The following is a 26068-nucleotide window of genomic DNA, read 5'->3' as shown; positions in this document are numbered from 1 at the left end:
CTAGCTAGCGAGCTACAAACAATTGGTAGCTAGCCATTCACAAATTATGGTAGTGTAGTAGAGGTCATGATGGGGTCAGGTCTATGTGGTTGGTGATGATAGTGTAGTAGAGGTCATGATGGGGTCAGGTCTATGTGGTTGGTGATGATAGTGTAGTAGAGGTCATGATGGGGTCAGGTCTATGTGGTTGGTGATGATAGTGTAGTAGAGGTCATGATGGGGTCAGGTCTATGTGGTTGGTGATGATAGTGTAGTAGAGGTCATGATGGGGTCAGGTCTATGTGGTTGGTGATGATAGTGTAGTAGAGGTCATGATGGGGTCAGGTCTATGTGGTTGGTGATGATAGTGTAGTAGAGGTCATGATGGGGTCAGGTCTATGTGGTTGGTGGTTGGTGTAGTAGAGGTCGTGATGGGGTCAGGTCTATGTGGTTGGTGATGATAGTGTAGTAGAGGTCATGATTGGGTCAGGTCTATGTGGTTGGTGATGATAGTGTAGTAAAGGTCATGATGGGGTCAGGTCTATGTGGTTGGTGATGATAGTGTAGTAGAGGTCATGATGGGGTCAGGTCTATGTGGTTGGTGATGGTAGTGTAGTAGAGGTCGTAGGTCATTCTCAGTTTAGAAAGGGCAGTGTGTTGATCTGTGACTGCTTAAACATTAAAACATTGTTATCATTTGAGACAGAGCTTCACTCTGTCACAAAGAGGTTTCATCTGAAAGTAGTGACATTCACTCTGTCACAAAGAGGTTTCTTCTGAAAGTAGTGACATTCACTCTGTCACAAAGAGGTTTCATCTGAAAGTAGTGACATTCACTCTGTCACAAAGAGGTTTCATCTGAAAGTAGTGACATTCACTCTGTCACAAAGAGGTTTCATCTGAAAGTAGTGACATTCACTCTGTCACAAAGAGGTTTCATCTGAAAGAGTGACATTCACTCTGTCACAAAGAGGTTTCATCTGAAAGTAGTGACATTTTCATCTGAAAGTAGTGACATTCACTCTGTCACAAAGAGGTTTCATCTGAAAGTAGTGACATTCACTCTGTCACAAAGAGGTTTCATCTGAAAGTAGTGACATTCACTCTGTCACAAAGAGGTTTCATCTGAAAGTAGTGACATTTTCCAATATAGAAAAGTCATTCTGTTGATCTTAGATGGACCAACTACACTAACTGTTTGATCAATTGCGGATAAGATCCCAAAGTTAACAGCAGTATTTGACAGTGTTATTGTTGGCCTGGTGTGTGTGTGTGTGTGTGTGTGTGTGGCAGGTATGACGTAAGAGGAAGAACAATACGAGAGAACAACTCTTTAATGTTTCCCCCAGCGACGAAGACTGGCATACCTGACACACACACACACACACACACACACACACGCGCGCACACACGCACACACACACACACACACACACACACACACACACACACACACACACACACACACACACACACACACACACACACACACACACACACACACACACACACACACACACACACACACACACACACACACACACACACACTCAGAATGGCCAGTACTCTGAGAGTATAATTGAAGGATAAGGGTTTGATATTCAGCAGGTACAGTATCATAGCATAGCTACGAGGGGGGGGGGTGGACGACACAGTAGATCATATGGAAGTGGTTTGATCATTAATAAGATATGGTTTTATCTTGTTTTACAGTATAGAAGAGGAATTTAGAGGGGGTGAAATGTAGGTGAGGGAGGACGAGAGAGGGCTGGGGAGAGACAGAGAGAGGGGGGAAGAGAGAGGGCTGGGGAGACAGAGAGGGGGGAAGAGAGAGTGCTGGGGAGAGAGGGAGGAAGAGAGAGGGCTGGGAAGAGAGAGAGGGAGGAAGAGAGAGCGCTGAGGAGAGAGTGGGAGGAAGACAGGGCTGAGGAGAGAGGAAGGAAGAGAGAGCGCTGAGGAGAGAGAGGGAGAAAGAGAGGACTGAGGAGAGAGGAAGGAAGAGAGAGAGGGAGGAAGAGAGGGCTGAGGAAAGAGGAAGGAAGAGAGAGTGGGAGGAAGAGAGGGCTGAGGAGAGAGGAAGGAAGAGAGAGCGCTGAGGAGAGAGAGGGAGAGGGGGGAAGAGAGAGGGCTGGGGAGAGAGGGAGGAAGAGAGAGGGAGGAAGAGAGGGCTGAGGAGAGAGCAATGAAGAGAGAGGGCTGGGGAGAGAGGGAGGAAGAGAGAGGGAGGAAGAGAGAGAGGGAGGAAGAGAGGGCTGAGGAGAGAGGAAGGAAGAGAGAGAGGGAGGAAGAGAGGGCCGAGGAGAGGAAGGGGGAGAGAGAGGGAGGAAGAGAGGGCTGAGGAGAGAGAGGGAGGACGAGAGGGCTGGGGAGAGAAAGTGAGGAAGAGAGAGGGCTGGGGAGAGAGAGGGCTGGGGAGAGAGAGGGAGGGAGAGAGAGGGAGGAAGAGAGAGGGCTGGGTAATTTTGTACATATTCGGGAAGAAGGTCAGGGGGAGGGACCTTGGACATTCTCCTCCAATACGACTGAGGAGGAGATAGGATGTGAGGAATCACAGAAAGCCTATTGTCCAATAAGCTGTGCAATACCACCACTCAGTGTTCAAAAAGTGTAATTTCAGTTTTTGAAACATCTTTCTGGAAGCCAGGAAGCAAGACGCACCTTCACATCAAATCAAATGTTTTGGGTCACAGACGGCACATACAACAGGTGTAGACTTTACTGTGAAATACGAGCCCATTCCTAACAATGCAGTTAAAAAGTACGACAAATATTTTCTAAATTAAAAAAGGAAATATTAACACAATACAATAACAATAATGAGTGAAACAGCTGTTCAGGAGGCTTTTGGTTCTCCCATTAAACAGTGGGAGAGTGAGAGAGACAGAGAGAGAGAGAGAAAGAGAGAGAGAGAGAGAGAGAGAGAGAGAGAGAGAGAGAGAGAGAGAGAGAGAGAGAGAGAGAGAGAGAGAGAGAGAGAGAGAGAGAGAGAGAGAGAGAGAGAGACAGAGAGAGAGAGAGAGAGAGAGAGAGAGAGAGACAGAGAGAGAGACAGAGAGAGAGACAGAGAGAGAGAGAGAGAGAGAGAGAGAGAGAGAGAGAGAGAGAGAGAGAGAGAGAGAGAGAGAGAGAGAGAGAGAGAGAGAGAGAGAGAGAGAGAGAGAGAGAGAGAGAGAGAGAGAGAGAGAGAGAGAGAGAGAGAGAGAGAGAGAGAGAGAGAGAGAGAGAGACAGAAGAGAGAGAGAGAGAGAGAGAGAGAGAGAGAGAGAATACTGGGGAGAGAGAGAGAGAATACTGGGGGGGAGAGAGAGAGAGAGAGAGAGAGAGAGAGAGAGAGAGAGAGAGAGAGAGAGAGAGAGAGAGAGAGAGAGAGAGAGAGAGAGAGAGAGAGAGAGAGAGAGAGAGAGAGAGAGAGAGAGAGAGAGAGAGAGAGAGAGAGAGAGAGAGAGAGAGAATACTGGGGGAGAGAGAGAGAATACTGGGGGAGAGGAGAGAGAGAGAGAGAGAGAGAGAGAGAGAGAGAGAGAGAGAGAGAGAGAGAGAGAGAGAGAGAGAGAGAGAGAGAGAGAGAGAGACAGAGAGAGACAGAGAGAGAGAGAGAGAGAGAGAGAGAGAGAGAGAGAGAAAGACAGAGACAGAGAGAGAGAGAAAGACAGAGAGACAGAGGGAGAGAGAGAGAGAGATGGAAGAGCTGATCCTGTCTTGTTTTGGTGCTGGTCTCATCTTGTTTTGGTGCTGGTCTCATCTTGTTTTGGTGCTGATCTCATCTTGTTTTGTACATAATGTTTCTTCTGGACGTCAGAAAATCTCTAACCTCCATTACTACTTAAACGTGAGAGGTCCCTTGGAGACTATCCTATCAATCACTGGAGAATAAACTGGATGAGCTCTGTTAGAGAGACTATCCTATCAATCACTGGAGAATAAACTGGATGAGCTCTGTTAGAGAGACTATCCTATCAATCACTGGAGAATAAACTGGATGAGATCCCTTGGAGACTATCCTATCAATCACTGGAGAATAAACTGGATGAGCTCTGTTAGAGAGACTATCCTATCAGTCACTGGAGAATAAACTGGGTGAGATCCCTTGGAGACTATCCTATCAATCACTGGAGAATAAACTGGATGAGCTCTGTTAGAGAGACTATCCTATCAATCACTGGAGAATAAACTGGATGAGCTCTGTTAGAGAGACTATCCTATCAGTCACTGGAGAATAAACTGGGTGAGATCCCTTGGAGACTATCCTATCAATCACTGGAGAATAAACTGGATGAGCTCTGTTAGAGAGACTATCCTATCAATCACTGGAGAATAAACTGGATGAGATCCCTTGGAGACTATCCTATCAATCACCCAACAACAGCTTGGTGCGAGATCTCTAATATTAAGGAAGTCTCAATGTTCCCTCCTAGTCTGAGGCGTAGAATACCTCATGATAAGCTGTAGACCACACTATTTACCTAGAGAGAGTTCTCCTCTATATTCTTCGTAGCCGTCTATTTACCACCACGAACCCAGCTGTATAAGGCCATAAGCAAAGAAGAAATGCTCATCCAGAGGCAGCGCTCCTAGTGGCCGGGGACTTTAATGCAGGGAAATTTATATCCGTTTAATCTCATTTCTACCAGCATGTCACATCTGCAACCAGAGGGAAACTACAATTCTAGACCACCTTTACTCCACACACAGAGATGTGTACAAAGCTCTCCCTCGCCCTCCATTTGACAAATCAGACTATAATTCGATCCTCTTGTCTCCTGCTTATAAGCAACAGGAAGGTACTTCCTTATAAACAGGAAGTACTTCCTTATAAACAGGAAGTACCAGTGACAACGCTCAATGCAGAAGTGGTCCGAGGAAGCGGATGCTAAGCTACAGGACTGTTTCACTAGCACAGAGTAGAATATGTTCCAGGATTCATCTGATAACATTGAGGAGTTTACCACATCAGTCAGCGTCTTCATTAAAGAGTGCATTGACGACGTTGTCCCCACAGTGACACCATGGATTACAGGCAACGTCTGCATCGAGCTAAAGGCTTGAGCTGCCGCTTTCAAGGAGCAGGACATTAATCCGGACGCTTATAAGAAATCCTTTGACCTTTGACCTTTACCTTTGACTTTTTTCAAAAGATTGTACAACATTCTACCACATGAGAAACCAATGACCACACTCTACCACATGAGAAACCAATGACCACATTCTACCACATGAGAAACCAATGACCACATGAGAAACCAAGGACCACATTCTACCACATGAGAAACCAATGACCACATTCTACCACATGAGAAACCAATGACCACATTCTACCACATGAGAAACCAAGGACCACATTCTACCACATGAGAAACCAATGACCACATTCTACCACATGAGAAACCAATGACCACATTCTACCACATGAGAAACCAATGACCACATTCTACCACATGAGAAACCAAGGACCACATTCTACCACATGAGAAACCAATGACCACATTCTACCACATGAGAAACCAAGGACCACATTCTACCACATGAGAAACCAAGGACCACATTCTACCACATGAGAAACCAATGACCACATTCTACCACATGAGAAACCAAGGACCACATTCTACCACATAAGAAACCAATGACCACATTCTACCACATGAGAAACCAATGACCACATTCTACCACATGAGAAACCAATGACCACATTCTACCACATGAGAAACCAATGACCACATTCTACCACATGAGAAACCAATGACCACATTCTACCACATGAGAAACCAATGACCACATTCTACCACATGAGAAACCAATGACCACATTCTACCACATGAGAAACCAATGACCACATTCTACCACATGAGAAACCAATGACCACATGAGAAACCAAGGACCACATTCTACCACATGAGAAACCAATGACCACATTCTACCACATGAGAAACCAATGACCACATGAGAAACCAATGACCACATTCTACCACATGAGAAACCAATGACCACATTCTACCACATGAGAAACCAAGGACCACATTCTACCACATGAGAAACCAATGACCACATGAGAAACCAATGACCACATTCTACCACATGAGAAACCAATGACCACATTCTACCACATGAGAAACCAATGACCACATGAGAAACCAAGGACCACATTCTACCACATGAGAAACCAAGGACCACATTCTACCACATGAGAAACCAATGACCACATTCTACCACATGAGAAACCAATGACCACATTCTACCACATGAGAAACCAATGACCACATTCTACCACATGAGAAACCAATGACCACATTCTACCACATGAGAAACCAATGACCACATTCTACCACATGAGAAACCAATGACCACATGAGAAACCAAGGACCACATTCTACCACATGAGAAACCAATGACCACATTCTACCACATAAGAAACCAATGACCACATTCTACCACACGAGAAACCAATGACCACATGAGAAACCAATGACCACATTCTACCACATGAGAAACCAAGGACCATGTTCTACCACATGAGAAACCAAGGACCACATTCTACCACATTCTACCACATGAGAAACCAATGACCACATTCTACCACATGAGAAACCAAGGACCACGTTCTACCACATGAGAAACCAATGACCACATTCTACCACATGAGAAACCAAGGACCACGTTCTACCACATGAGAAACCAAGGACCACGTTCTACCACATGAGAAACCAAGGACCACATTGTACCACATCCTACCACATGAGAAACCAATGACCACATGAGAAACCAAGGACCACGTTCTACCACATGAGAAACCAAGGACCACGTTCTACCACATGAGAAACCAATGACCACATTCTACCACATGAGAAACCAATGACCACATTCTACCACATGAGAAACCAATGACCACATTCTACCACATGAGAAACCAATGACCACATTCTACCACATGAGAAACCAAGGACCACATTCTACCACATGAGAAACCAATGACCACATTCTACCACATGAGAAACCAATGACCACATGAGAAACCAATGACCACATTCTACCACATGAGAAACCAATGACCACATTCTACCACATGAGAAACCAATGACCACATGAGAAACCAATGACCACATTCTACCACATGAGAAACCAATGACCACATTCTACCACATGAGAAACCAAGGACCACATTCGACCACATGAGAAACCAATGACCACATCCTACCACATGAGAAACCAATGACCACATGAGAAACCAATGACCACATGAGAAACCAATGACCACATCCTACCACCTGGGGGCAGTGTTGTTCATGTGTTCATGACCTTGACCAGAGAACAAGAGGGCAATGGAACATGTCGGAGTGTCTCACTCTCTCACTTTACTCTCTGTTTAGGGTCAGTCACAGTGGTCAGGTATTCTGCCACTGTGTACTCTCTGTTTAGGGTCAGTCACAGTGGTCAGGTATTCTGCCACTGTGTACTCTCTGTTTAGGGTCAGTCACAGTGGTCAGGTATTCTGCCACTGTGTACTCTCTGTTTAGGGTCAGTCACAGTGGTCAGGTATTCTGCCACTGTGTACTCTCTGTTTAGGGTCAGTCACAGTGGTCAGGTATTCTGCCACTGTGTACTCTCTGTTTAGGGCCAGTCACAGTGGTCAGGTATTCTGCCACTCTCTGTTTAGGGCCAGTCACAGTGGTCAGGTATTCTGCCACTGTGTACTCTCTGTTTAGGGCCAGTCACAGTGGTCAGGTATTCTGCCACTCTCTGTTTAGGGCCAGTCAGTGGTCAGGTATTCTGCCACTGTGTACTCTCTGTGTAGGGCCAAATAGCATTCTAGTTTGCTAATTTTCTTGTTGTTAATTCTTTCCAATGTGTCAAGTAATTATCTTTTTGTTTTCTCATGATTTGGTTGGGTCTAATTGTGCTGCTGTCCTGGGGCTCTGTAGGGTGTGTTTGTGTTTGTGAACAGAGCCCCAGGACCAGTTTGCTGAGGGGACTCTTCTCCAGGTTCATCTCTCTGTAGGTGATGGCTCTGTAGGGTGTGTTTGTGTTTGTGAACAGAGCCCCAGGACCAGTTTGCTGAGGGGACTCTTCTCCAGGTTCATCTCTCTGTAGGTGATGGCTCTGAGGGGTGTGTTTGTGAACAGAGCCCCCGGACCAGCTTGCTGAGGGGACTCTTCTCCAGGTTCATCTCTCTGTAGGTGATGGCTCTGTGGGGTTTGTTTGTGTTTGTGAACAGAGCCCCAGGACCAGCTTGCTGAGGGGACTCTTCTCCAGGTTCATCTCTCTGTAGGTGATGGCTCTGTAGGGTGTGTTTGTGTTTGTGAACAGAGCCCCAGGACCAGTTTGCTGAGGGGACTCTTCTCCAGGTTCATCTCTCTGTAGGTGATGGCTCTGAGGGGTGTGTTTGTGAACAGAGCCCCCGGACCAGCTTGCTGAGGGGACTCTTCTCCAGGTTCATCTCTCTGTAGGTGATGGCTCTGTGGGGTTTGTTTGTGTTTGTGAACAGAGCCCCAGGACCAGCTTGCTGAGGGGACTCTTCTCCAGGTTCATCTCTCTGTAGGTGATGGCTCTGTAGGGTGTGTTTGTGTGGAACAGAGCCCCGGACCAGCTTGCTTGGGACTCTTCTCCAGGTTCATCTCTCTGTAGGTGATGGCTTTGTGGTGGACTGTGTGGGTATCTCTTTTAGGTGGTTGCTGAACAGCTCTTTTCTGGATTTTGATAACTAGTGTGAATATTCCTAATTCTGCTCTGTATGCATTATCTGGGGTTTTGCGTTGCACACTAAGTATATATTTTTGCAGAGTTCTGCATGCAGAGTCTCAATTTGGTGAATTCTTGGTTGTTGAGCGGACCTCAAACCTCACGACCATAAAGGGCAATGGGCTCTATGACTGATTCAAGGATATTTAGCCAGTTTTTTATTTAAATTGGTATTTTGAGTTTATGTTCCTTTTGATGGCGTAGAAGGCCCTTCTTGCCTTGTCTCTCAGTTCACAGCTTTGTGGAAGTTACCTGTGGCGGTGATGTTTTGGCCGAGGTATGTGTCGTTTTTGTGTGCTCCAGGGCAACGGTTTGCAGATATAATTTGTATTTGTTGTCCTGGCAACTGGACCTTTTTTGGAACACCATTGTTTTTGTCTTACTGATCTTTACTGTCAGGGCCCAGGTCTGTCAGGGCCCAGGTCTGTCAGGGCTCAGCTCTGTCAGGGCCCAGGTCTGTCAGGGCCCAGGTCTGTCAGGGCCCAGGTCTGTCAGGGCCCAGGTCTGTCAGGGCTCAGGTCTGTCAGGGCCCAGGTCTGTCAGGGCCCAGGTCTGTCAGGGCTCAGGTTTGTCAGGGCTCAGGTCTGTCAGGGCCCAGGTCTGTCAGGGCCCAGGTCTGTCAGGGCCCAGGTCTGAATCTGTGCAGAAGCTCCAGATCATCAGCAAAGACATTTGACTTCAGATTCTAGTAGGGTGAGGCCGGGTGCTGCAGACTGTTCTAGAACACTCGCCAATTCATTGAACAAGGTGGGGATCAAGCTGCACCTCCCTCCCTCCTCACCCCTCTTTCTCTCCTCATCTCTCTGTCCCTTTCCCTCTCTCTTTCTCTCCTCACCTCTCTTTCTCTCCTCATCTCTCTCTGTCTCTTTCCTCCTCTCTTTCTCTCCTCACCTCTCTTTCTCTCCTCACCCCTCTTACTGTCAGGGCCCAGGTCTGTCAGGGCCCAGGTCTGTCAGGGCTCAGCTCTGTCAGGGCCCAGGTCTGTCAGGGCCCAGGTCTGTCAGGGCCCAGGTCTGTCAGGGCCCAGGTCTGTCAGGGCTCAGGTCTGTCAGGGCCCAGGTCTGTCAGGGCCCAGGTCTGTCAGGGCTCAGGTTTGTCAGGGCTCAGGTCTGTCAGGGCCCAGGTCTGTCAGGGCCCAGGTCTGTCAGGGCCCAGGTCTGAATCTGTGCAGAAGCTCCAGATCATCAGCAAAGACATTTGACTTCAGATTCTAGTAGGGTGAGGCCGGGTGCTGCAGACTGTTCTAGAACACTCGCCAATTCATTGAACAAGGTGGGGATCAAGCTGCACCTCCCTCCCTCCTCACCCCTCTTTCTCTCCTCATCTCTCTGTCCCTTTCCCTCTCTCTTTCTCTCCTCACCTCTCTTTCTCTCCTCTTCTCTCTCTGTCCCTTTCCTCCTCTCTTTCTCTCCTCACCTCTCTTTCTCTCCTCACCCCTCTTTCTCTCCTCACCTCTCTTTCTCTCCTCACCCCTCTTTCTCTCCTCACCTCTCTGTCCCTTTCCCTCTCTCTTTCTCTCATCACCTCTCTTTCTCTCCTCATCTCTCTCTGTCTCTTTCCTCCTCTCTTTCTCTCCTCACCTCTCTTTCTCCCCTCACCCCTCTTTCTCTCCTCACCTCTCTCTGTCTCTCCTCAACTCTCTTTCTCTCCTCACCTCTCTTTCTCTCCTCACCCCTCTTTCTCTCCTCACCTCTCTGTCTCTCCTCAACTCTCTTTCTCTCATCACCTCTCTTTCTCTACTCTCTCTCTGTCTCTTTCCTCTCTCTTTCTCTCCTCACCTCTCTTTCTCCCCTCACCCCTCTTTCTCTCCTCACCTCTCTCTGTCTCTCCTCACTCTCTTTCTCTCTCACCTCTCTTTCTCCCCTCACCCCTCTTTCTCTCCTCACCTCTCTGTCTCTCCTCATCTCTCTTTCTCTCCTCATCTCTCTTTCTCTCCTCATCTCTCTTTCTCTCCTCACCCCTCTTTCTCTCCTCATCTCTCTTTCTCTCCTCACCCCTCTTTCTCTACTCATCTCTCTCTGTCTCTTTCCTCCTCTCTTTCTCTACTCATCTCTCTCTGTCTCTTTCCTCCTCTCTTTCTCTCCTCACCTCTCTTTCTCCCCTCACCCCTCTTTCTCTCCTCACCTCTCTCTGTCTCTCCTCAACTCTCTTTCTCTCCTCAACTCTCTTTCTCTCCTCACCTCTCTTTCTCTCCTCATCTCTCTTTCTCTCCTCACCTCTCTGTCCCTTTCCCTCTCTCTTTCTCTCCTCACCTCTCTTTCTCTCATCACCTCTCTTTCTCTACTCATCTCTCTCTGTCTCTTTCCTCCTCTCTTTCTCTACTCATCTCTCTCTGTCTCTTTCCTCCTCTCTTTCTCTCCTCACCTCTCTTTCTCCCCTCACCCCTCTTTCTCTCCTCACCTCTCTCTGTCTCTCCTCAACTCTCTTTCTCTCCTCACCTCTCTTTCTCTCCTCACCTCTCTTTCTCTCCTCACCTCTCTGTCCCTTTCCTCCTCTCTTTCTCTCCTCATCTCTCTTTCTCTCCTCTTCTCTCTCTGTCCCTTTCCTCCTCTCTTTCTCTCCTCACCTCTCTTTCTTTCCTCACCTCTCTTTCTCTCCTCACCTCTCTTTTCTACTCATCTCTCTGTCCCTTTCCTCCTCTCTTTCTCTCATCACCTCTCTTTCTCTACTCATCTCTCTCTGTCCCTTTCCTCCTCTCTTTCTCTCATCACCTCTCTTTCTCTACTCATCTCTCTCTGTCCCTTTCCTCCTCTCTTTCTCTCATCACCTCTCTTTCTCTCATCACCTCTCTTTCTCTACTCATCTCTCTCTGTCCCTTTCCTCCTCTCTTTCTCTCATCACCTCTCTTTCTCTACTCATCTCTCTCTGTCCCTTTCCTCCTCTCTTTCTCTCATCACCTCTCTTTCTCCCCTCACCCCTCTTTCTCTCCTCACCTCTCTCTGTCTCTCCTCAACTCTCTTTCTCTCCTCACCTCTCTTTCTCTCCTCACCTCTCTCTGTCTCTCCTCAACTCTCTTTCTCTCCTCACCTCTCTTTCTCTCCTCACCTCTCTTTCTCTCCTCACCCCTCTTTCTCTCCTCACCTCTCTGTCCCTTTCCCTCTCTCTTTCTCTCCTCATCTCTCTTTCTCTCATCACCTCTCTTTCTCTACTCATCTCTCTCTGTCTCTTTCCTCCTCTCTTTCTCTCCTCACCTCTCTTTCTCTACTCATCTCTCTGTCCCTTTCCTCCTCTCTTTCTCTCATCACCTCTCTTTCTCTACTCATCTCTCTCTGTCCCTTTCCTCCTCTCTTTCTCTCATCACCTCTCTTTCTCTACTCATCTCTCTCTGTCCCTTTCCTCCTCTCTTTCTCTCATCACCTCTCTTTCTCTCCTCACCTCTCTTTCTCTCCTCTTCTCTCTCAGTATCTTTCCTCCTCTCTTTCTTTCCTCACCTCTCTTTCTCTCCTCACCTCTCTCTGTCCCTTTCCTCCTCTCTTTCTCTCCTCACCTCTCTCTGTCCCTTTCCTCCTCTCTTTCTCTCATCACCTCTCTTTCTCTCCTCTTCTCTCTCAGCATTTTTCCTCCTCTCTTTCTCTCCTCACCTCTCTTTCTCTCCTCTTCTCTCTCTGTCCCTTTCCTCCTCTCTTTCTCTCCTCACCTCTCTTTCTTTCCTCACCTCTCTTTCTCTCCTCACCTCTCTCTGTCCCTTTCCTCCTCTCTTTCTCTCATCACCTCTCTTTCTCTCCTCTTCTCTCTCAGTATCTTTCCTCCTCACTTCTCTTTCTCTCCTCTTCTCTCTCTGTCCCTTTCCTCCTCTCTTTCTCTCCTCACCTCTCTTTCTTTCCTCACCTCTCTTTCTCTCCACACCTCTCTCAGTCTCTTTCCCCTTATCTCTCTCCCTCCAACTCTCTCTGATGTCTCTATAGTGATTCTTAGCCAATGATCGGCTGGGGTTCATCCATTCCTCACCTTGCACCAATCAGCCTTCACGCAGCGACAGACAGACAGAGACACGGGAGGGCGCGAGCTGAGCCAAATGAGCTGAAACGAACACTCTCCTCGCCCACACAATAACACCTCCCCCCTCTCCTCCATCCCCCCTCTCCTCTCCACCGTGAGCGCCCCGGGAGGAGCCCTGTTATACCGTCACCGTCGCGTGCCCCCCCCTCCCGTCCTCCTCCCCTCCCGTCCTCCTCCCCTCCCGTCACTCACGGCTCGTCTTCGAGGACGCACGGAAGGCACAGCGCGCGCCTTATCAGTCTGCCCTCCCTCCCGTCTCTCCGCCATTATTCATTATTACCCCCTTGTTTTTCTCCTGCTAGCCCCACAGGTCGCCACGGCGCTGGAGACTTCAACCCGTTTTCCTCCGTTTGGTTTACAGAGGAGAGGCAGCCCCCCTCCCTCCCTTTCCTCCTCTCCTCTCCTCGTTGCTGCTCCCTGCCAGACAGACATGCTGCTCCACGGTGGGTGCTCGCGCTTCCCGCCTCCTCTCCCCTCCGGGACCCGGTGAGTAGGTAACAGCGTCCATCTTCTTTTCACACATTGCTTCTCTATAGCTGCATGCTGTCTGTCTTTACGGTGTTGTACCAGAGTGAGACGGGGGGGGGGGGGTTGGCTCGCTGGGGAGGTTCAATTTCCTCAGCTGGTGACCTTCCACCGCTCAGGCTGCTTGCCATCTGAACAGACAGAGAGGGGAATTAGCTCTAGCCCTGGGGGCAACGGGCCACACACACACACACACACACACACACACACACACACACACACACACACACACACACACACACACACACACACACACACACACACACACACACACACACACACACACACACACACACACACACACACACACACACACACAGAGAGAATGAGAAAAGAGAATAGAGAAAAGAGAAAATGAGAGAGCAAGACAGAGCGATAGAGAAGAAGAGTAGAGACATGAGAGGAAACCAGTCATTTTATAGACCGGTCTGTCTGGAACAGTTTGATGATGGAATGGATTCACTCTTTTATTTCCTCAGGACCTGTCTCATGATGATGAGGTCATCTGGTCTCAGTACCTGTCTCATGATGATGAGGTCACCTGGTCTCAGTACCTGTCTCATGATGATCACCTGGTCTCAGGACCTGTCTCATGATGATCACCTGGTCACAGGACCTGTCTCATGATGATCACCTGGTCACAGGACCTGTCTCATGATGATGAGGTCATCTGGTCTCAGGACCTGTCTCATGATGATGAGGTCATCTGGTCTCAGGACCTGTCTTATGATGATGAGGTCATCTGGTCTCAGGACCTGTCTCATGATGATGAGGTCACCTGGTCTCAGTACCTGTCTCATGATGATCACCTGGTCTCAGGACCTGTCTCATGATGATCACCTGGTCTCAGTACCTGTCTCATGATGATCACCTGGTCTCAGGACCTGTCTCATGATGATCACCTGGTCACAGGACCTGTCTCATGATGATCAACTGGTCACAGGACCTGTCTCATGATGATGAGGTCATCTGGTCTCAGGACCTGTCTCATGATGATGAGGTCATCTGGTCTCAGGACCTGTCTCATGATGATGAGGTCATCTGGTCTCAGGACCTGTCTCATGATGATGAGGTCACCTGGTCTCAGTACCTGTCTCATGATGATCACCTGGTCTCAGGACCTGTCTCATGATGATCACCTGGTCACAGGACCTGTCTCATGATGATCACCTGGTCACAGGACCTGTCTCATGATGATGAGGTCATCTGGTCTCAGGACCTGTCTCATGATGATGAGGTCACCTGGTCTCAGTACCTGTCTCATGATGATCACCTGGTCTCAGGACCTGTCTCATGATGACCACCTGGTCACAGGACCTGTCTCATGATGATGAGGTCATCTGGTCTCAGGACCTGTCTCATGATGATGAGGTCACCTGGTCTCAGTACCTGTCTCATGATGATCACCTGGTCTCAGGACCTGTCTCATGATGATCACCTGGTCTCAGTACCTGTCTCATGATGATCACCTGGTCTCAGGACCTGTCTCATTATGATGAGGTCATCTGGTCACAGGACCTGTCTAATGATGATGATGTCATCTGGTCACAGGACCTGTCTCATGATGATCACCTGGTCTCAGGACCTGTCTCATTATGATCACCTGGTCACAGGACCTGTCTCATGATGATGAGGTCATCTGGTCTCAGGACCTGTCTCATGATGATGAGATCATCTGGTCACAGGACCTGTCTAATGATGATGATGTCATCTGGTCTCAGGACCTGTCTCATGATGATCACCTGGTCACAGGACCTGTCTAATGATGATGATGTCACCTGGTCACAGGACCTGTCTCATGATGATGAGATCATCTGGTCACAGGACCTGTCTAATGATGATGATGTCACCTGGTCTCAGTACCTGTCTCATGATGATGAGGTCATCTGGTCTCAGTACCTGTCTCATGATGATGAGGTCATCTGGTCGCAGGACCTGTCTCATGATGATGAAGTAATATGGTCTGATGATGATGATGCCCCCCCCCCACACACACAGCATCATATAGATTGATTCTAAGATCTTTTGTTTTTTACATATAATTTAGAGGATGCATTGACACAAACCTGCAGAGTTCGTCACTGATGAGTACATCAAATATTGATCCAAACCAATGAATCTTATCACACTCACACAGAAACACACACTCTCTGGGCTTGGTGCAGGGGATGTTATTTTACTGTTGTCGGAAGAACATTCCTGTAACATATCAGATTTGTCCATTAGAGAGAGAGAGAGAGATGGGGGTGTAGAGGAGAGTGAGAGCACTGAAACCAGAAACCCTGAGAGAGAGAGAGGGTTGAGGGAAAGTTTTGAGGGGCCAGGGAGGAACAGAAAGGAGGATGAGGTATTGCAGAAAGAGAAGAAGATGACAGGATATCGTCAGGTCAGACTAGACAGGATATAGTCAGGTCAAACTAGACAGGATATAGTCAGGTCAGACTAGACAGGATATAGTCAGGTCAACCTAGACAGGATATAGTCAGGTCAAACTAATAATAATAATAATAATAATAATAGACAGGATATAGTCAGGTCAGACTAGACAGGATATAGTCAGGTCAACAGACTAGACAGGATATAGTCAGGTCAGACTAGACAGGATATAGTCAGGTCAGACTAGACAGGATATAGTCAGGTCAGACTAGACAGGATATAGTCAGGTCAGACTAGACAGGATATAGTCAGGTCAGACTAGACAGGATATAGTCAGGTCAGACTAGACAGGATATAGTCAGGTCAGACTAGACAGGATATAGTCAGGTCAGACTAGACAGGATATAGTCAGGTCAGACTAGACAGGATATAGTCAGGTCAAACTAGACAGGATATAGTCAGGTCAGACTAGACAGGATATAGTCAGGTCAACCTAGACAGGATATAGTCAGGTCAGACTAGACAGGATATAGTCAGGTCAACCTAGACAGGATATAGTCAGGTCAGACTAGACAGGATATAGTCAGGTCAACCTAGACAGGATATAGTCAGGTCAAACTAGACAGGATATAGTCAGGTCAAACTAGACAGGATATAGTCAGGTCAAACTAGACAGGATATAGTCAGGTCAGACTAGACAGGATATACAGGTCAGACTAGACAGGATATAGTCAGGTCAGACTAGACAGGATATAGTCAGGTCAGACTAGACAGGATATAGTCAGGTCAGACTAGACAGGATATAGTCAGGTCAGACTAGACAGGATATAGTCAGGTCAGACTAGACAGGATATAGTCAGGTCAGACTAGACAGGATATAGTCAGGTCAAACTAGACAGGATATAGTCAGGTCAAACTAGACAGGATATAGTCAGGTCAGACTAGACAGGATATAGTCAGGTCAGACTAGACAGGATATAGTCAGGTCAGACTAGACAGGATATAGTCAGGTCAAACTAGACAGGATATAGTCAGGTCAGACTAGACAGGATATAGTCAGGTCAGACTAGACAGGATATAGTCAGGTCAGACTAGACAGGATATAGTCAGGTCAGACTAGACAGGATATAATCAGGTCAACCTAGACAGGATATAGTCAGGTCAGACTAGACAGGATATAGTCAGGTCAACCTAGACAGGATATAGTCAGGTCAAACTAGACAGGATATAGTCAGGTCAAACTAGACAGGATATAGTCAGGTCAAACTAGACAGGATATAGTCAGGTCAAACTAGACAGTGGATAAGGGCGGCAGGTAGACTAGTGGTTAGAGCATTGGACTAATAACCGAAAGGTTGGAAGATCAAAGGTAAAAATCTGTCGTGCTGCCCCTGAACAAGGCAGCTAACCCACTGTTCCCCTGAACAAGGCAGTTAACCCCACTGTTCCCCTGAACAAGGCAGCTAACCCACTGTTCCCCTGAACAAGGCAGCTAACCCACTGTTCCCCTGAACAAGGCAGTTAACCCACTGTTCCCCTGAACAAGGCAGTTAACCCCACTGTTCCCCTGAACAAGGCAGCTAACCCACTGTTCCCCTGAACAAGGCAGTTAACCCACTGTTCCCCTGAACAAGGCAGTTAACCCACTGTTCCTCTGAACAAGGCAGTTAACCCACTGTTCCCCTGAACAAGGCAGCTAACCCACTGTTCCCCTGAACAAGGCAGTTAACCCACTGTTCCCCTGAACAAGGCAGCTAACCCACTGTTCCCCTGAACAAGGCAGCTAACCCACTGTTCCCCTGAACAAGGCAGTTAACCCACTGTTCCCCTGAACAAGGCAGTTAACCCACTGTTCCCCTGAACAAGGCAGCTAACCCACTGTTCCCCTGAACAAGGCAGTTAACCCACTGTTCCCCTGAACAAGGCAGTTAACCCACTGTTCCCCTGAACAAGGCAGTTAACCCACTGTTCCCCTGAACAAGGCAGTTAACCCACTGTTCCCCTGAACAAGGCAGCTAATCCACGGTTCCCCTGAACAAGGCAGTTAACCCACTGTTCCCCTGAACAAGGCAGTTAACCCACTGTTCCCCTGAACAAGGCAGCTAATCCACTGTTCCCCTGAACAAGGCAGTTAACCCACTGTTCCCCTGAACAAGGCAGCTAATCCACGGTTCCCCTGAACAAGGCAGTTAACCCACTGTTCCCCTGAACAAGGCAGTTAACCCACTGTTCCCCTGAACAAGGCAGCTAATCCACTGTTCCCCTGAACAAGGCAGTTAACCCACTGTTCCCTGAACAAGGCAGCTAACCCACTGTTCCCCTGAACAAGGCAGCTAACCCACTGTTCCCCTGAACAAGGCAGCTAACCCACTGTTCCCTGAACAAGGCAGTTAACCCACTGTTCCCCTGAACAAGGCAGTTAACCCACTGTTCCCCTGAACAAGGCAGCTAACCCACTGTTCCCCTGAACAAGGCAGTTAACCCACTGTTCCCCTGAACAAGGCAGTTAACCCACTGTTCCCCTGAACAAGGCAGTTAACCCACTGTTCCCCTGAACAAGGCAGCTAACCCACTGTTCCCCTGAACAAGGCAGTTAACCCACTGTTCCCCTGAACAAGGCAGCTAACCCACTGTTCCCCTGAACAAGGCAGTTAACCCACTGTTCCCCTGAACAAGGCAGCTAACCCACTGTTCCCCTGAACAAGGCAGCTAACCCACTGTTCCCCTGAACAAGGCAGTTAACCCACTGTTCCCCTGAACAAGGCAGTTAACCCCACTGTTCCCCTGAACAAGGCAGCTAACCCACTGTTCCCCTGAACAAGGCAGTTAACCCACTGTTCCCCTGAACAAGGCAGCTAACCCACTGTTCCCCTGAACAAGGCAGTTAACCCACTGTTCCCCTGAACAGGGCAGTTAACCCACTGTTCCCCTGAACAAGGCAGTTAACCCACTGTTCCCCTGAACAAGGCAGCTAATCCACTGTTCCCCTGAACAAGGCAGTTAACCCACTGTTCCCCTGAACAAGGCAGCTAACCCACTGTTCCCCTGAACAAGGCAGCTAACCCACTGTTCCCCTGAACAAGGCAGTTAACCCACTGTTCCCCTGAACAAGGCAGCTAACCCACTGTTCCCCTGAACAAGGCAGCTAACCCACTGTTCCCCTGAACAAGGCAGCTAACCCACTGTTCCCCTGAACAAGGCAGTTAACCCACTGTTCCCCTGAACAAGGCAGTTAACCCACTGTTCCCCTGAACAAGGCAGCTAACCCACTGTTCCCCTGAACAAGGCAGTTAATCCACTGTTCCTTAGACCGTCATTGAAAATTAGAATTAGAACTGCCTAGTTAAATAAAGGTCAAGATGAAAAATGGCAAACATTGAGATAGTCTACATGTATTTAATTAACCCATTTATAAATTCAAGGTGGATGAATATTTAATAATATAATAATAATAATAATATATGCCATTTAGCAGACGCTTTTATCCAAAGCGACTTACAGTCATGTGTGCATACATTCTACGTATGGGTGGTCCCGGGGATCGAACCCACTACCCTGGCGTTACAAGCGCCATGCTCTACCAACTGAGCTACACAGGACCACCCATATTTTATTGTTGTATATACTGTATGTCTATATACCGTATGTAAAGTTGAGCATTAAAATTATTATTTTCTTTTCTCTCTGTTTCTCTCCTCCAGCGAGGTCTGCTGAGACCATAAAGGGTTAACTCTCCTCCAGCGAGGTCTGCTGAGACCATAAAGGGTTAACTCTCCTCCAGCGAGGTCTGCTGAGACCATAAAGGGTTAACTCTCCTCCAGCGAGGTCTGCTGAGACCATAAAGGGTTAACTCTCCTCCAGCGAGGTCTGCTGAGACCATAAAGGGTTAACTCTCCTCCAGGCTAACCAACGTGACCAGAGTGACGGGACCAGAGACTGACCACAACGTGACCAGAGTGACGGGACCAGAGACTGACCACAACGTGACCAGAGTGACGGGACCAGAGACTGACCACAACGTGACCAGAGTGACGGGACCAGAGACTGACCACAACGTGACCAGAGTGACGGGACCAGAGACTGACCACAACGGCACTTTCTCCAATCGTGTTCCCTGTTGTCATGTTTGATCTCACCAGGTCCATCTGTGTAGAGAACAGTCTAACCAGGTCCATCTGTGTAGAGAACAGTCTAACCAGGTCCATCTGTGTAGAGAACAGTCTAACCAGGTCTAGTGGTGTAGAGAACGGTCTAACCAGGTCTAGTGGTGTAGAGAACAGTCTAACCAGGTCTAGTGGTGTAGAGAACGGTCTAACCAGGTATAGTGGTGTAGAGAACAGTCTAACCAGGTCTAGTGGTGTAGAGAACGGTCTAACCAGGTCTAGTGGTGTAGAGAACGGTCTAACCAGGTCCATCTGTGTAGAGAACGGTCTAACCAGGTCTAGTGGTGTAGAGAACAGTCTAACCAGGTCTAGTGGTGTAGAGAACAGTCTAACCAGGTCTAGTGGTGTAGAGAACAGTCTAACCAGGTCCATCTGTGTAGAGAACAGTCTAACCAGGTCTAGTGGTGTAGAGAACGGTCTAACCAGGTCCATCTGTGTAGAGAACAGTCTAACCAGGTCTAGTGGTGTAGAAAACAGTCTAACCAGGTCCATCTGTGTAGAGAACAGTCTAACCAGGTCTAATGGTGTAGAGAACGGTCTAACCAGGTCTAGTGGTGTAGAGAACAGTCTAACCAGGTCCATCTGTGTAGAGAACAGTCTAACCAGGTCTAGTGGTGTAGAGAACAGTCTAACCAGGTCCATCTGTGTAGAGAACAGTCTAACCAGGTCTAGTGGTGTAGAGAACGGTCTAACCAGGTCTAGTGGTGTAGAGAACGGTCTAACCAGGTCTAGTGGTGTAGAGAACAGTCTAACCAGGTCTAGTGGTGTAGAGAACAGTCTAACCAGGTCTAGTGGTGTAGAGAACGGTCTAACCAGGTCCATCTGTGTAGAGAACAGTCTAACCAGGTCTAGTGGTGTAGAGAACGGTCTAACCAGGTCTAGTGGTGTAGAGAACAGTCTAACCAGGTCTAGTGGTGTAGAGAACGGTCTAACCAGGTCCATCTGTGTAGAGAACGGTCTAACCAGGTCTAGTGGTGTAGAGAACGGTCTAACCAGGTCTAGTGGTGTAGAGAACGGTCTAACCAGGTCCATCTGTGTAGAGAACGGTCTAACCAGGTCCATCTGTGTAGAGAACAGTCTAACCAGGTCTAGTGGTGTAGAGAACGGTCTAACCAGGTCTAGTGGTGTAGAGAACGGTCTAACCAGGTCTAGTGGTGTAGAGAACAGTCTAACCAGGTCCATCTGTGTAGAGAACGGTCTAACCAGGTCTAGTGGTGTAGAGAACGGTCTAACCAGGTCTAGTGGTGTAGAGAACGGTCTAACCAGGTCTAGTGGTGTAGAGAACAGTCTAACCAGGTCTAGTGGTGTAGAGAACGGTCTAACCAGGTCCATCTGTGTAGAGAACGGTCTAACCAGGTCTAGTGGTGTAGAGAACAGTCTAACCAGGTCCATCTGTGTAGAGAACGGTCTAACCAGGTCTAGTGGTGTAGAGAACGGTCTAACCAGGTATAGTGGTGTAGAGAACGGTCTAACCAGGTCTAGTGGTGTAGAGAACAGTCTAACCAGGTCTAGTGGTGTAGAGAACGGTCTAACTAGGTCCATCTGTGTAGAGAACAGTCTAACCAGGTCTAGTGGTGTAGAGAACGGTCTAACCAGGTCTAGTGGTGTAGAGAACGGTCTAACCAGGTCCATCTGTGTAGAGAACAGTCTAACCAGGTCCATCTGTGTAGAGAACAGTCTAACCAGGTCTAGTGGTGTAGAGAACGGTCTAACCAGGTATAGTGGTGTAGAGAACGGTCTAACCAGGTCCATCTGTGTAGAGAACAGTCTAACCAGGTCCATCTGTGTAGAGAACAGTCTAACCAGGTCTAGTGGTGTAGAGAACGGTCTAACCAGGTCTAGTGGTGTAGAGAACAGTCTAACCAGGTCACAACCACCACGGTCAGTGCTGTGCGGTCACCATGGACGGTTGTGGTCTAACCCCGGTCTTGGACTATACGGCTGAGATGGAGCGATACCGATCTTTCGCTAACTTCTACGCTAAAACTAACGTGAACATGAACGCAGTTAACAGCATGAACTTCCCTCAGTCGGCCAAGCTCGCCCGGATCACTCCTCCCATGTTCCCTGGCGGCAGGCTTGGCGTAGCGGGAGTGACGCCTTGGGGCTGCCATGACAACGTCAACATGAACATCAATGCAGCGGCGATGCTGTGGGGGCGGAAACCTCCCGTACATCAGGCCACACCCCTGGCTCCTCCCACGACGCACCCGTCGCCCTTGGCAACGCACATGCAGCCCCACCCCCACCGGACCGGCGGTGAGGGGAAGCAGCACGGAGGACACGCCTCCTCCTCACAGGGACAGGAAACACATCATCACCACGGGAATAACAACTTCCTGTCAGGCTACACGACCACCGATCACATGACAAAACAAGGCCACACCCACCAGGACATGCTCAGCCTATCAGATCGCAACAGCAGCTGCAATGGAGGAGGAGGAGCCAACGGGGTCAACATGCCCAACTTCTCCGCTGGAATGTTGGGGTTACCACCCGGGGTCATCGTCATGGCGATGGGGTCGCATAATGGCGTCAACATTCCAGACTCCTCCCACTTCCAGATGGCGACCAACCACAACCAGATGCTATCGGACTGCCACCACGCCAACCAGACTAACTCCTCCCCCTGCCCCTCGACTTCCCCGGGGATGACCTCTGGGGGTCAGGGGTCAGGAGCCTCCAAGAGGAAGAGGAAGCGGTGTGGAGTGTGTGCCCCCTGCAGAAGACTGATTAACTGTGGGGTGTGTTCAGCCTGTAGAAACAGGAAGACAGGTCATCAGATCTGTAAGTTCAGGAAGTGTGACGAACTGAAGAAGAAGGCTGGGAGTATACAGCTAGAGGTAGGAGACACACACACACACACACACACACACACACACACACACACACACACACACACACACACACACACACACACACACACACACACACACACACACACACACACACACACACACACACACACACACACATTAACACAATAACACACACACACATTAACACAATAACACACACACACATTAACACAATAACACACACACACACACACATTAACACAATAACACACACACACACACACACACACACACACACACACACACACACACACACACACACACACACACACACACACACACACACACACACACACACACACACACACACACACACACACACACACACATTAACACAATAACACACACGCACAAACATAACACACACACACACACACACACATACACCTGCTCACAAATCAAATCAAATGTTATTTGTCACATGCTTGGTAAACAACAGGTGTAGACTAACAGTGAAATGTTTATTTAGGGCCCTGGGTAAACAACAGGTGTAGACTAACAGTGAAATTTTTATTTAGGGCCCTGGGTAAACAACAGGTGTAGACTAACAGTGAAATGTTTATTTATGGGCCTTGGTAAACAACAGGTGTAGACTAACAGTGAAATGTTTATTTAGGGGCCTTGGTACCAGTACTGAGTCCATGTATAGAGGTATGAGGTAATAACTTGGCTATATAGTATATACACTGGGTACCAGTACTGAGTCCATGTTTAGGGGTACGAGGTAATAACTTGGCTGTATACACTGGGTACCAGTACTGAGTCCATGTATAGAGGTATGAGGTAATAACTTGGCTGTATAGTATATACACTGGGTACCAGTATTGAGTCCATGTGTAGAGGTATGAGGTAATAACTTGGCTGTATAGTATATACACTGGGTACCAGTACTGAGTCCATGTGTAGAGGTATGAGGTAATAACTTGGCTGTATAGTATATACACTGGGTACCAGTATTGAGTCCATGTATAGAGGTATGAGGTAATAACTTGGCTGTATACACTGGGTACCAGTACTGAGTCCATGTATAGAGGTATGAGGTAATAACTTGACTGTATAGTATATACACTGGGTACCAGTACTGAGTCCATGTTTAGGGGTACGAGGTAATAACTTGGCTGTATAGTATATACACTGGGTACCAGTACTGAGTCCATGTGTAGAGGTACGAGGTAATAACTTGGCTATATAGTATATACACTGGGTACCAGTACTGAGTCCATGTATAGAGGTATGAGGTAATAACTTGGCTGTATAGTATATACACTGGGTACCAGTACTGAGTCCATGTTTAGGGGTACGAGGTAATAACTTGGCTGTATAGTATATACACTGGGTACCAGTACTGAGTCCATGTGTAGAGGTACGAGGTAATAACTTGGCTATATAGTATATACATTGGGTACCAGTACTGAGTCCATGTGTAGAGGTACGAGGTAATAACTTGGCTGTATAGTATATACACTGGGTACCAGTACTGAGTCCATGTGTAGAGGTATGAGGTAATAACTTGGCTGTATAGTATATACACTGGGTACCAGTACTGAGTCCATGTGTAGAGGTATGAGGTAATAACTTGGCTGTATAGTATATACACTGGGTACCAGTACTGAGTCCATGTATAGGGGTATGAGGTAATAACTTGGCTGTATAGTATATACACTGGGTACCAGTACTGAGTCCATGTATAGGGGTATGAGGTAATAACTTGGCTGTATAGTATATACACTGGGTACCAGTACTGAGTCCATGTATAGAGGTATGAGGTAATAACTTGGCTGTATAGTATAATGAATAATGTGACTCGGCAACAGGATAGATAACAAACAGTGAAAGAACCGTATATATATGATGAGTCAAAAGAGTAAACTATTTAACTAACTAGTTAGCGGTCTTATGGCTTTGTGGGTAGAAGCTGTTCCGTTTTATCAACGTTCTGAGAATGTAAATTCTAGGTTATTTTGACGAATGTAAGTACATTATATACTGTCAAGGGTGAATGTATCAAACCAGTTGCCGTGATAGAAGTGTTTTGTTGTTGTGTACTCTCCTCGCTCTCCTCGCTCTCCTCGCTCTCCTCGCTCTCCTCGCTCTCCTCGCTCTCCTCACTCTCCTCACTCTCCTCGCTCTCCTCACTCTCCTTACTCTCCTCACTATCCTCGCTCTCCTCACTCTCCTCACTCTCCTCACTCTCCTCGCTCTCCTCGCTCTCCTCGCTCTCCTCGCTCTCCTCACTCTCCTCACTCTCCTCACTCTCCTCGCTCTCCTCACTATCCTCGCTCTCCTCACTCTCCTCACTCTCCTCGCTCTCCTCGCTCTCCTCGCTCTCCTCGCTCTCCTCACTCTCCTCACTCTCCTCACTATCCTCGCTCTCCTCACTATCCTCGCTCTCCTCGCTCTCCTCGCTCTCCTCGCTCTCCTCGCTCTCCTCGCTCTCCTCACTATCCTCACTCTCCTCGCTCTCCTCGCTCTCCTCGCTCTCCTCACTATCCTCGCTCTCCTTGCTCTCCTCACTATCCTCACTCTCCTCGCTATCCTCGCTCTCCTCGCTCTCCTCGCTCTCCTCATTCTCCTCACTCTCCTCACTCTCCTCACTCTCCTCACTCTCCTCACTCTCCTCACTCTCCTCACTCTCCTCACTCTCCTCGCTCTCCTGACTATCCTCACTCTCCTCACTCTCCTCACTCTCCTCACTCTCCTCACTCTCTCCTCATTCTCCTCACTCACCTCATTCTCCTCACTCTCCTCACTCTCCTCACTCTCCTCACTCTCCTCGCTCTCCTGACTATCCTCACTCTCCTCGCTCTCCTCACTCTCCTCGCTCTCCTCACTCTCCTCACTCTCCTCACTCTCCTCATTCTCCTCACTCACCTCATTCTCCTCACTATCCTCACTCTCCTCACTATCCTCACTCTCCTCGCTATCCTCGCTCTCCTCGCTCTCCTCGCTCTCCTCGCTCTCCTCATTCTCCTCACTCTCCTCACTCTCCTCACTCTCCTCACTCTCCTCGCTCTCCTCACTCTCCTGACTATCCTCACTCTCCTCTCTATCCTCACTCTCCTCACTCTCCTCACTCTCCTCACTCTCCTCGCTATCCTCACTCTCCTCGCTCTCCTCACTCTCCTCACTCACCTCAGTCTCCTCACTCACCTCATTCTCCTCACTCACCTCACTCTCCTCACTCTCCTCATTCTCCTCACTATCCTCACTCTCCTCACTGTAATAGCTACTGTTAATTGGACATATTAACAATAATTTAAGCTTTCTGCCCATATAAGACATGTCTATGTCCCAGAGAGTTGGCTGTTGTATACTAGTCACATCAGTGCACGTTAGCAACAAACATCCCGGTTTAGGGACACCCATCCCGTAGAGGAGTGTATGTTTTTAAAATTCTCTGAACAATTTCCAAACATGACTTTAAATAGAACCAGTAGG

General features: G+C 48.2%; 1 protein-coding gene across 3 annotated transcripts in view; it reads left to right on the top strand.

Annotated features, from left to right (window-relative positions):
* The first annotated feature begins 12862 nt into the window (after positions 1-12862).
* LOC124008633 (mucin-19-like) overlaps positions 12863-26068 on the top strand; it is a 44818-nt gene continuing 31612 nt past the window's right edge. The window contains exons 1-3 of one of the 3 annotated variants that reach the window (XM_046320101.1): positions 12863-13194; positions 19311-19778; positions 21519-22615. In XM_046320101.1, coding sequence (XP_046176057.1) covers positions 21674-22615 — 942 coding nt within the window. In that variant the 5' untranslated portion in view covers positions 12863-13194; positions 19311-19778; positions 21519-21673. Of the gene's footprint in view, positions 13203-19310; positions 22616-26068 lie in introns of those variants that run through there. The other 2 variants (XM_046320099.1, XM_046320100.1) reach the window with 2 other exon arrangements.

The sequence above is a fragment of the Oncorhynchus gorbuscha genome, linkage group LG21, assembly GCF_021184085.1.
Source record: "Oncorhynchus gorbuscha isolate QuinsamMale2020 ecotype Even-year linkage group LG21, OgorEven_v1.0, whole genome shotgun sequence".
NCBI lineage: Eukaryota > Metazoa > Chordata > Actinopteri > Salmoniformes > Salmonidae > Oncorhynchus > Oncorhynchus gorbuscha.
This window is presented reverse-complemented; position numbering and strand designations above follow the sequence as displayed.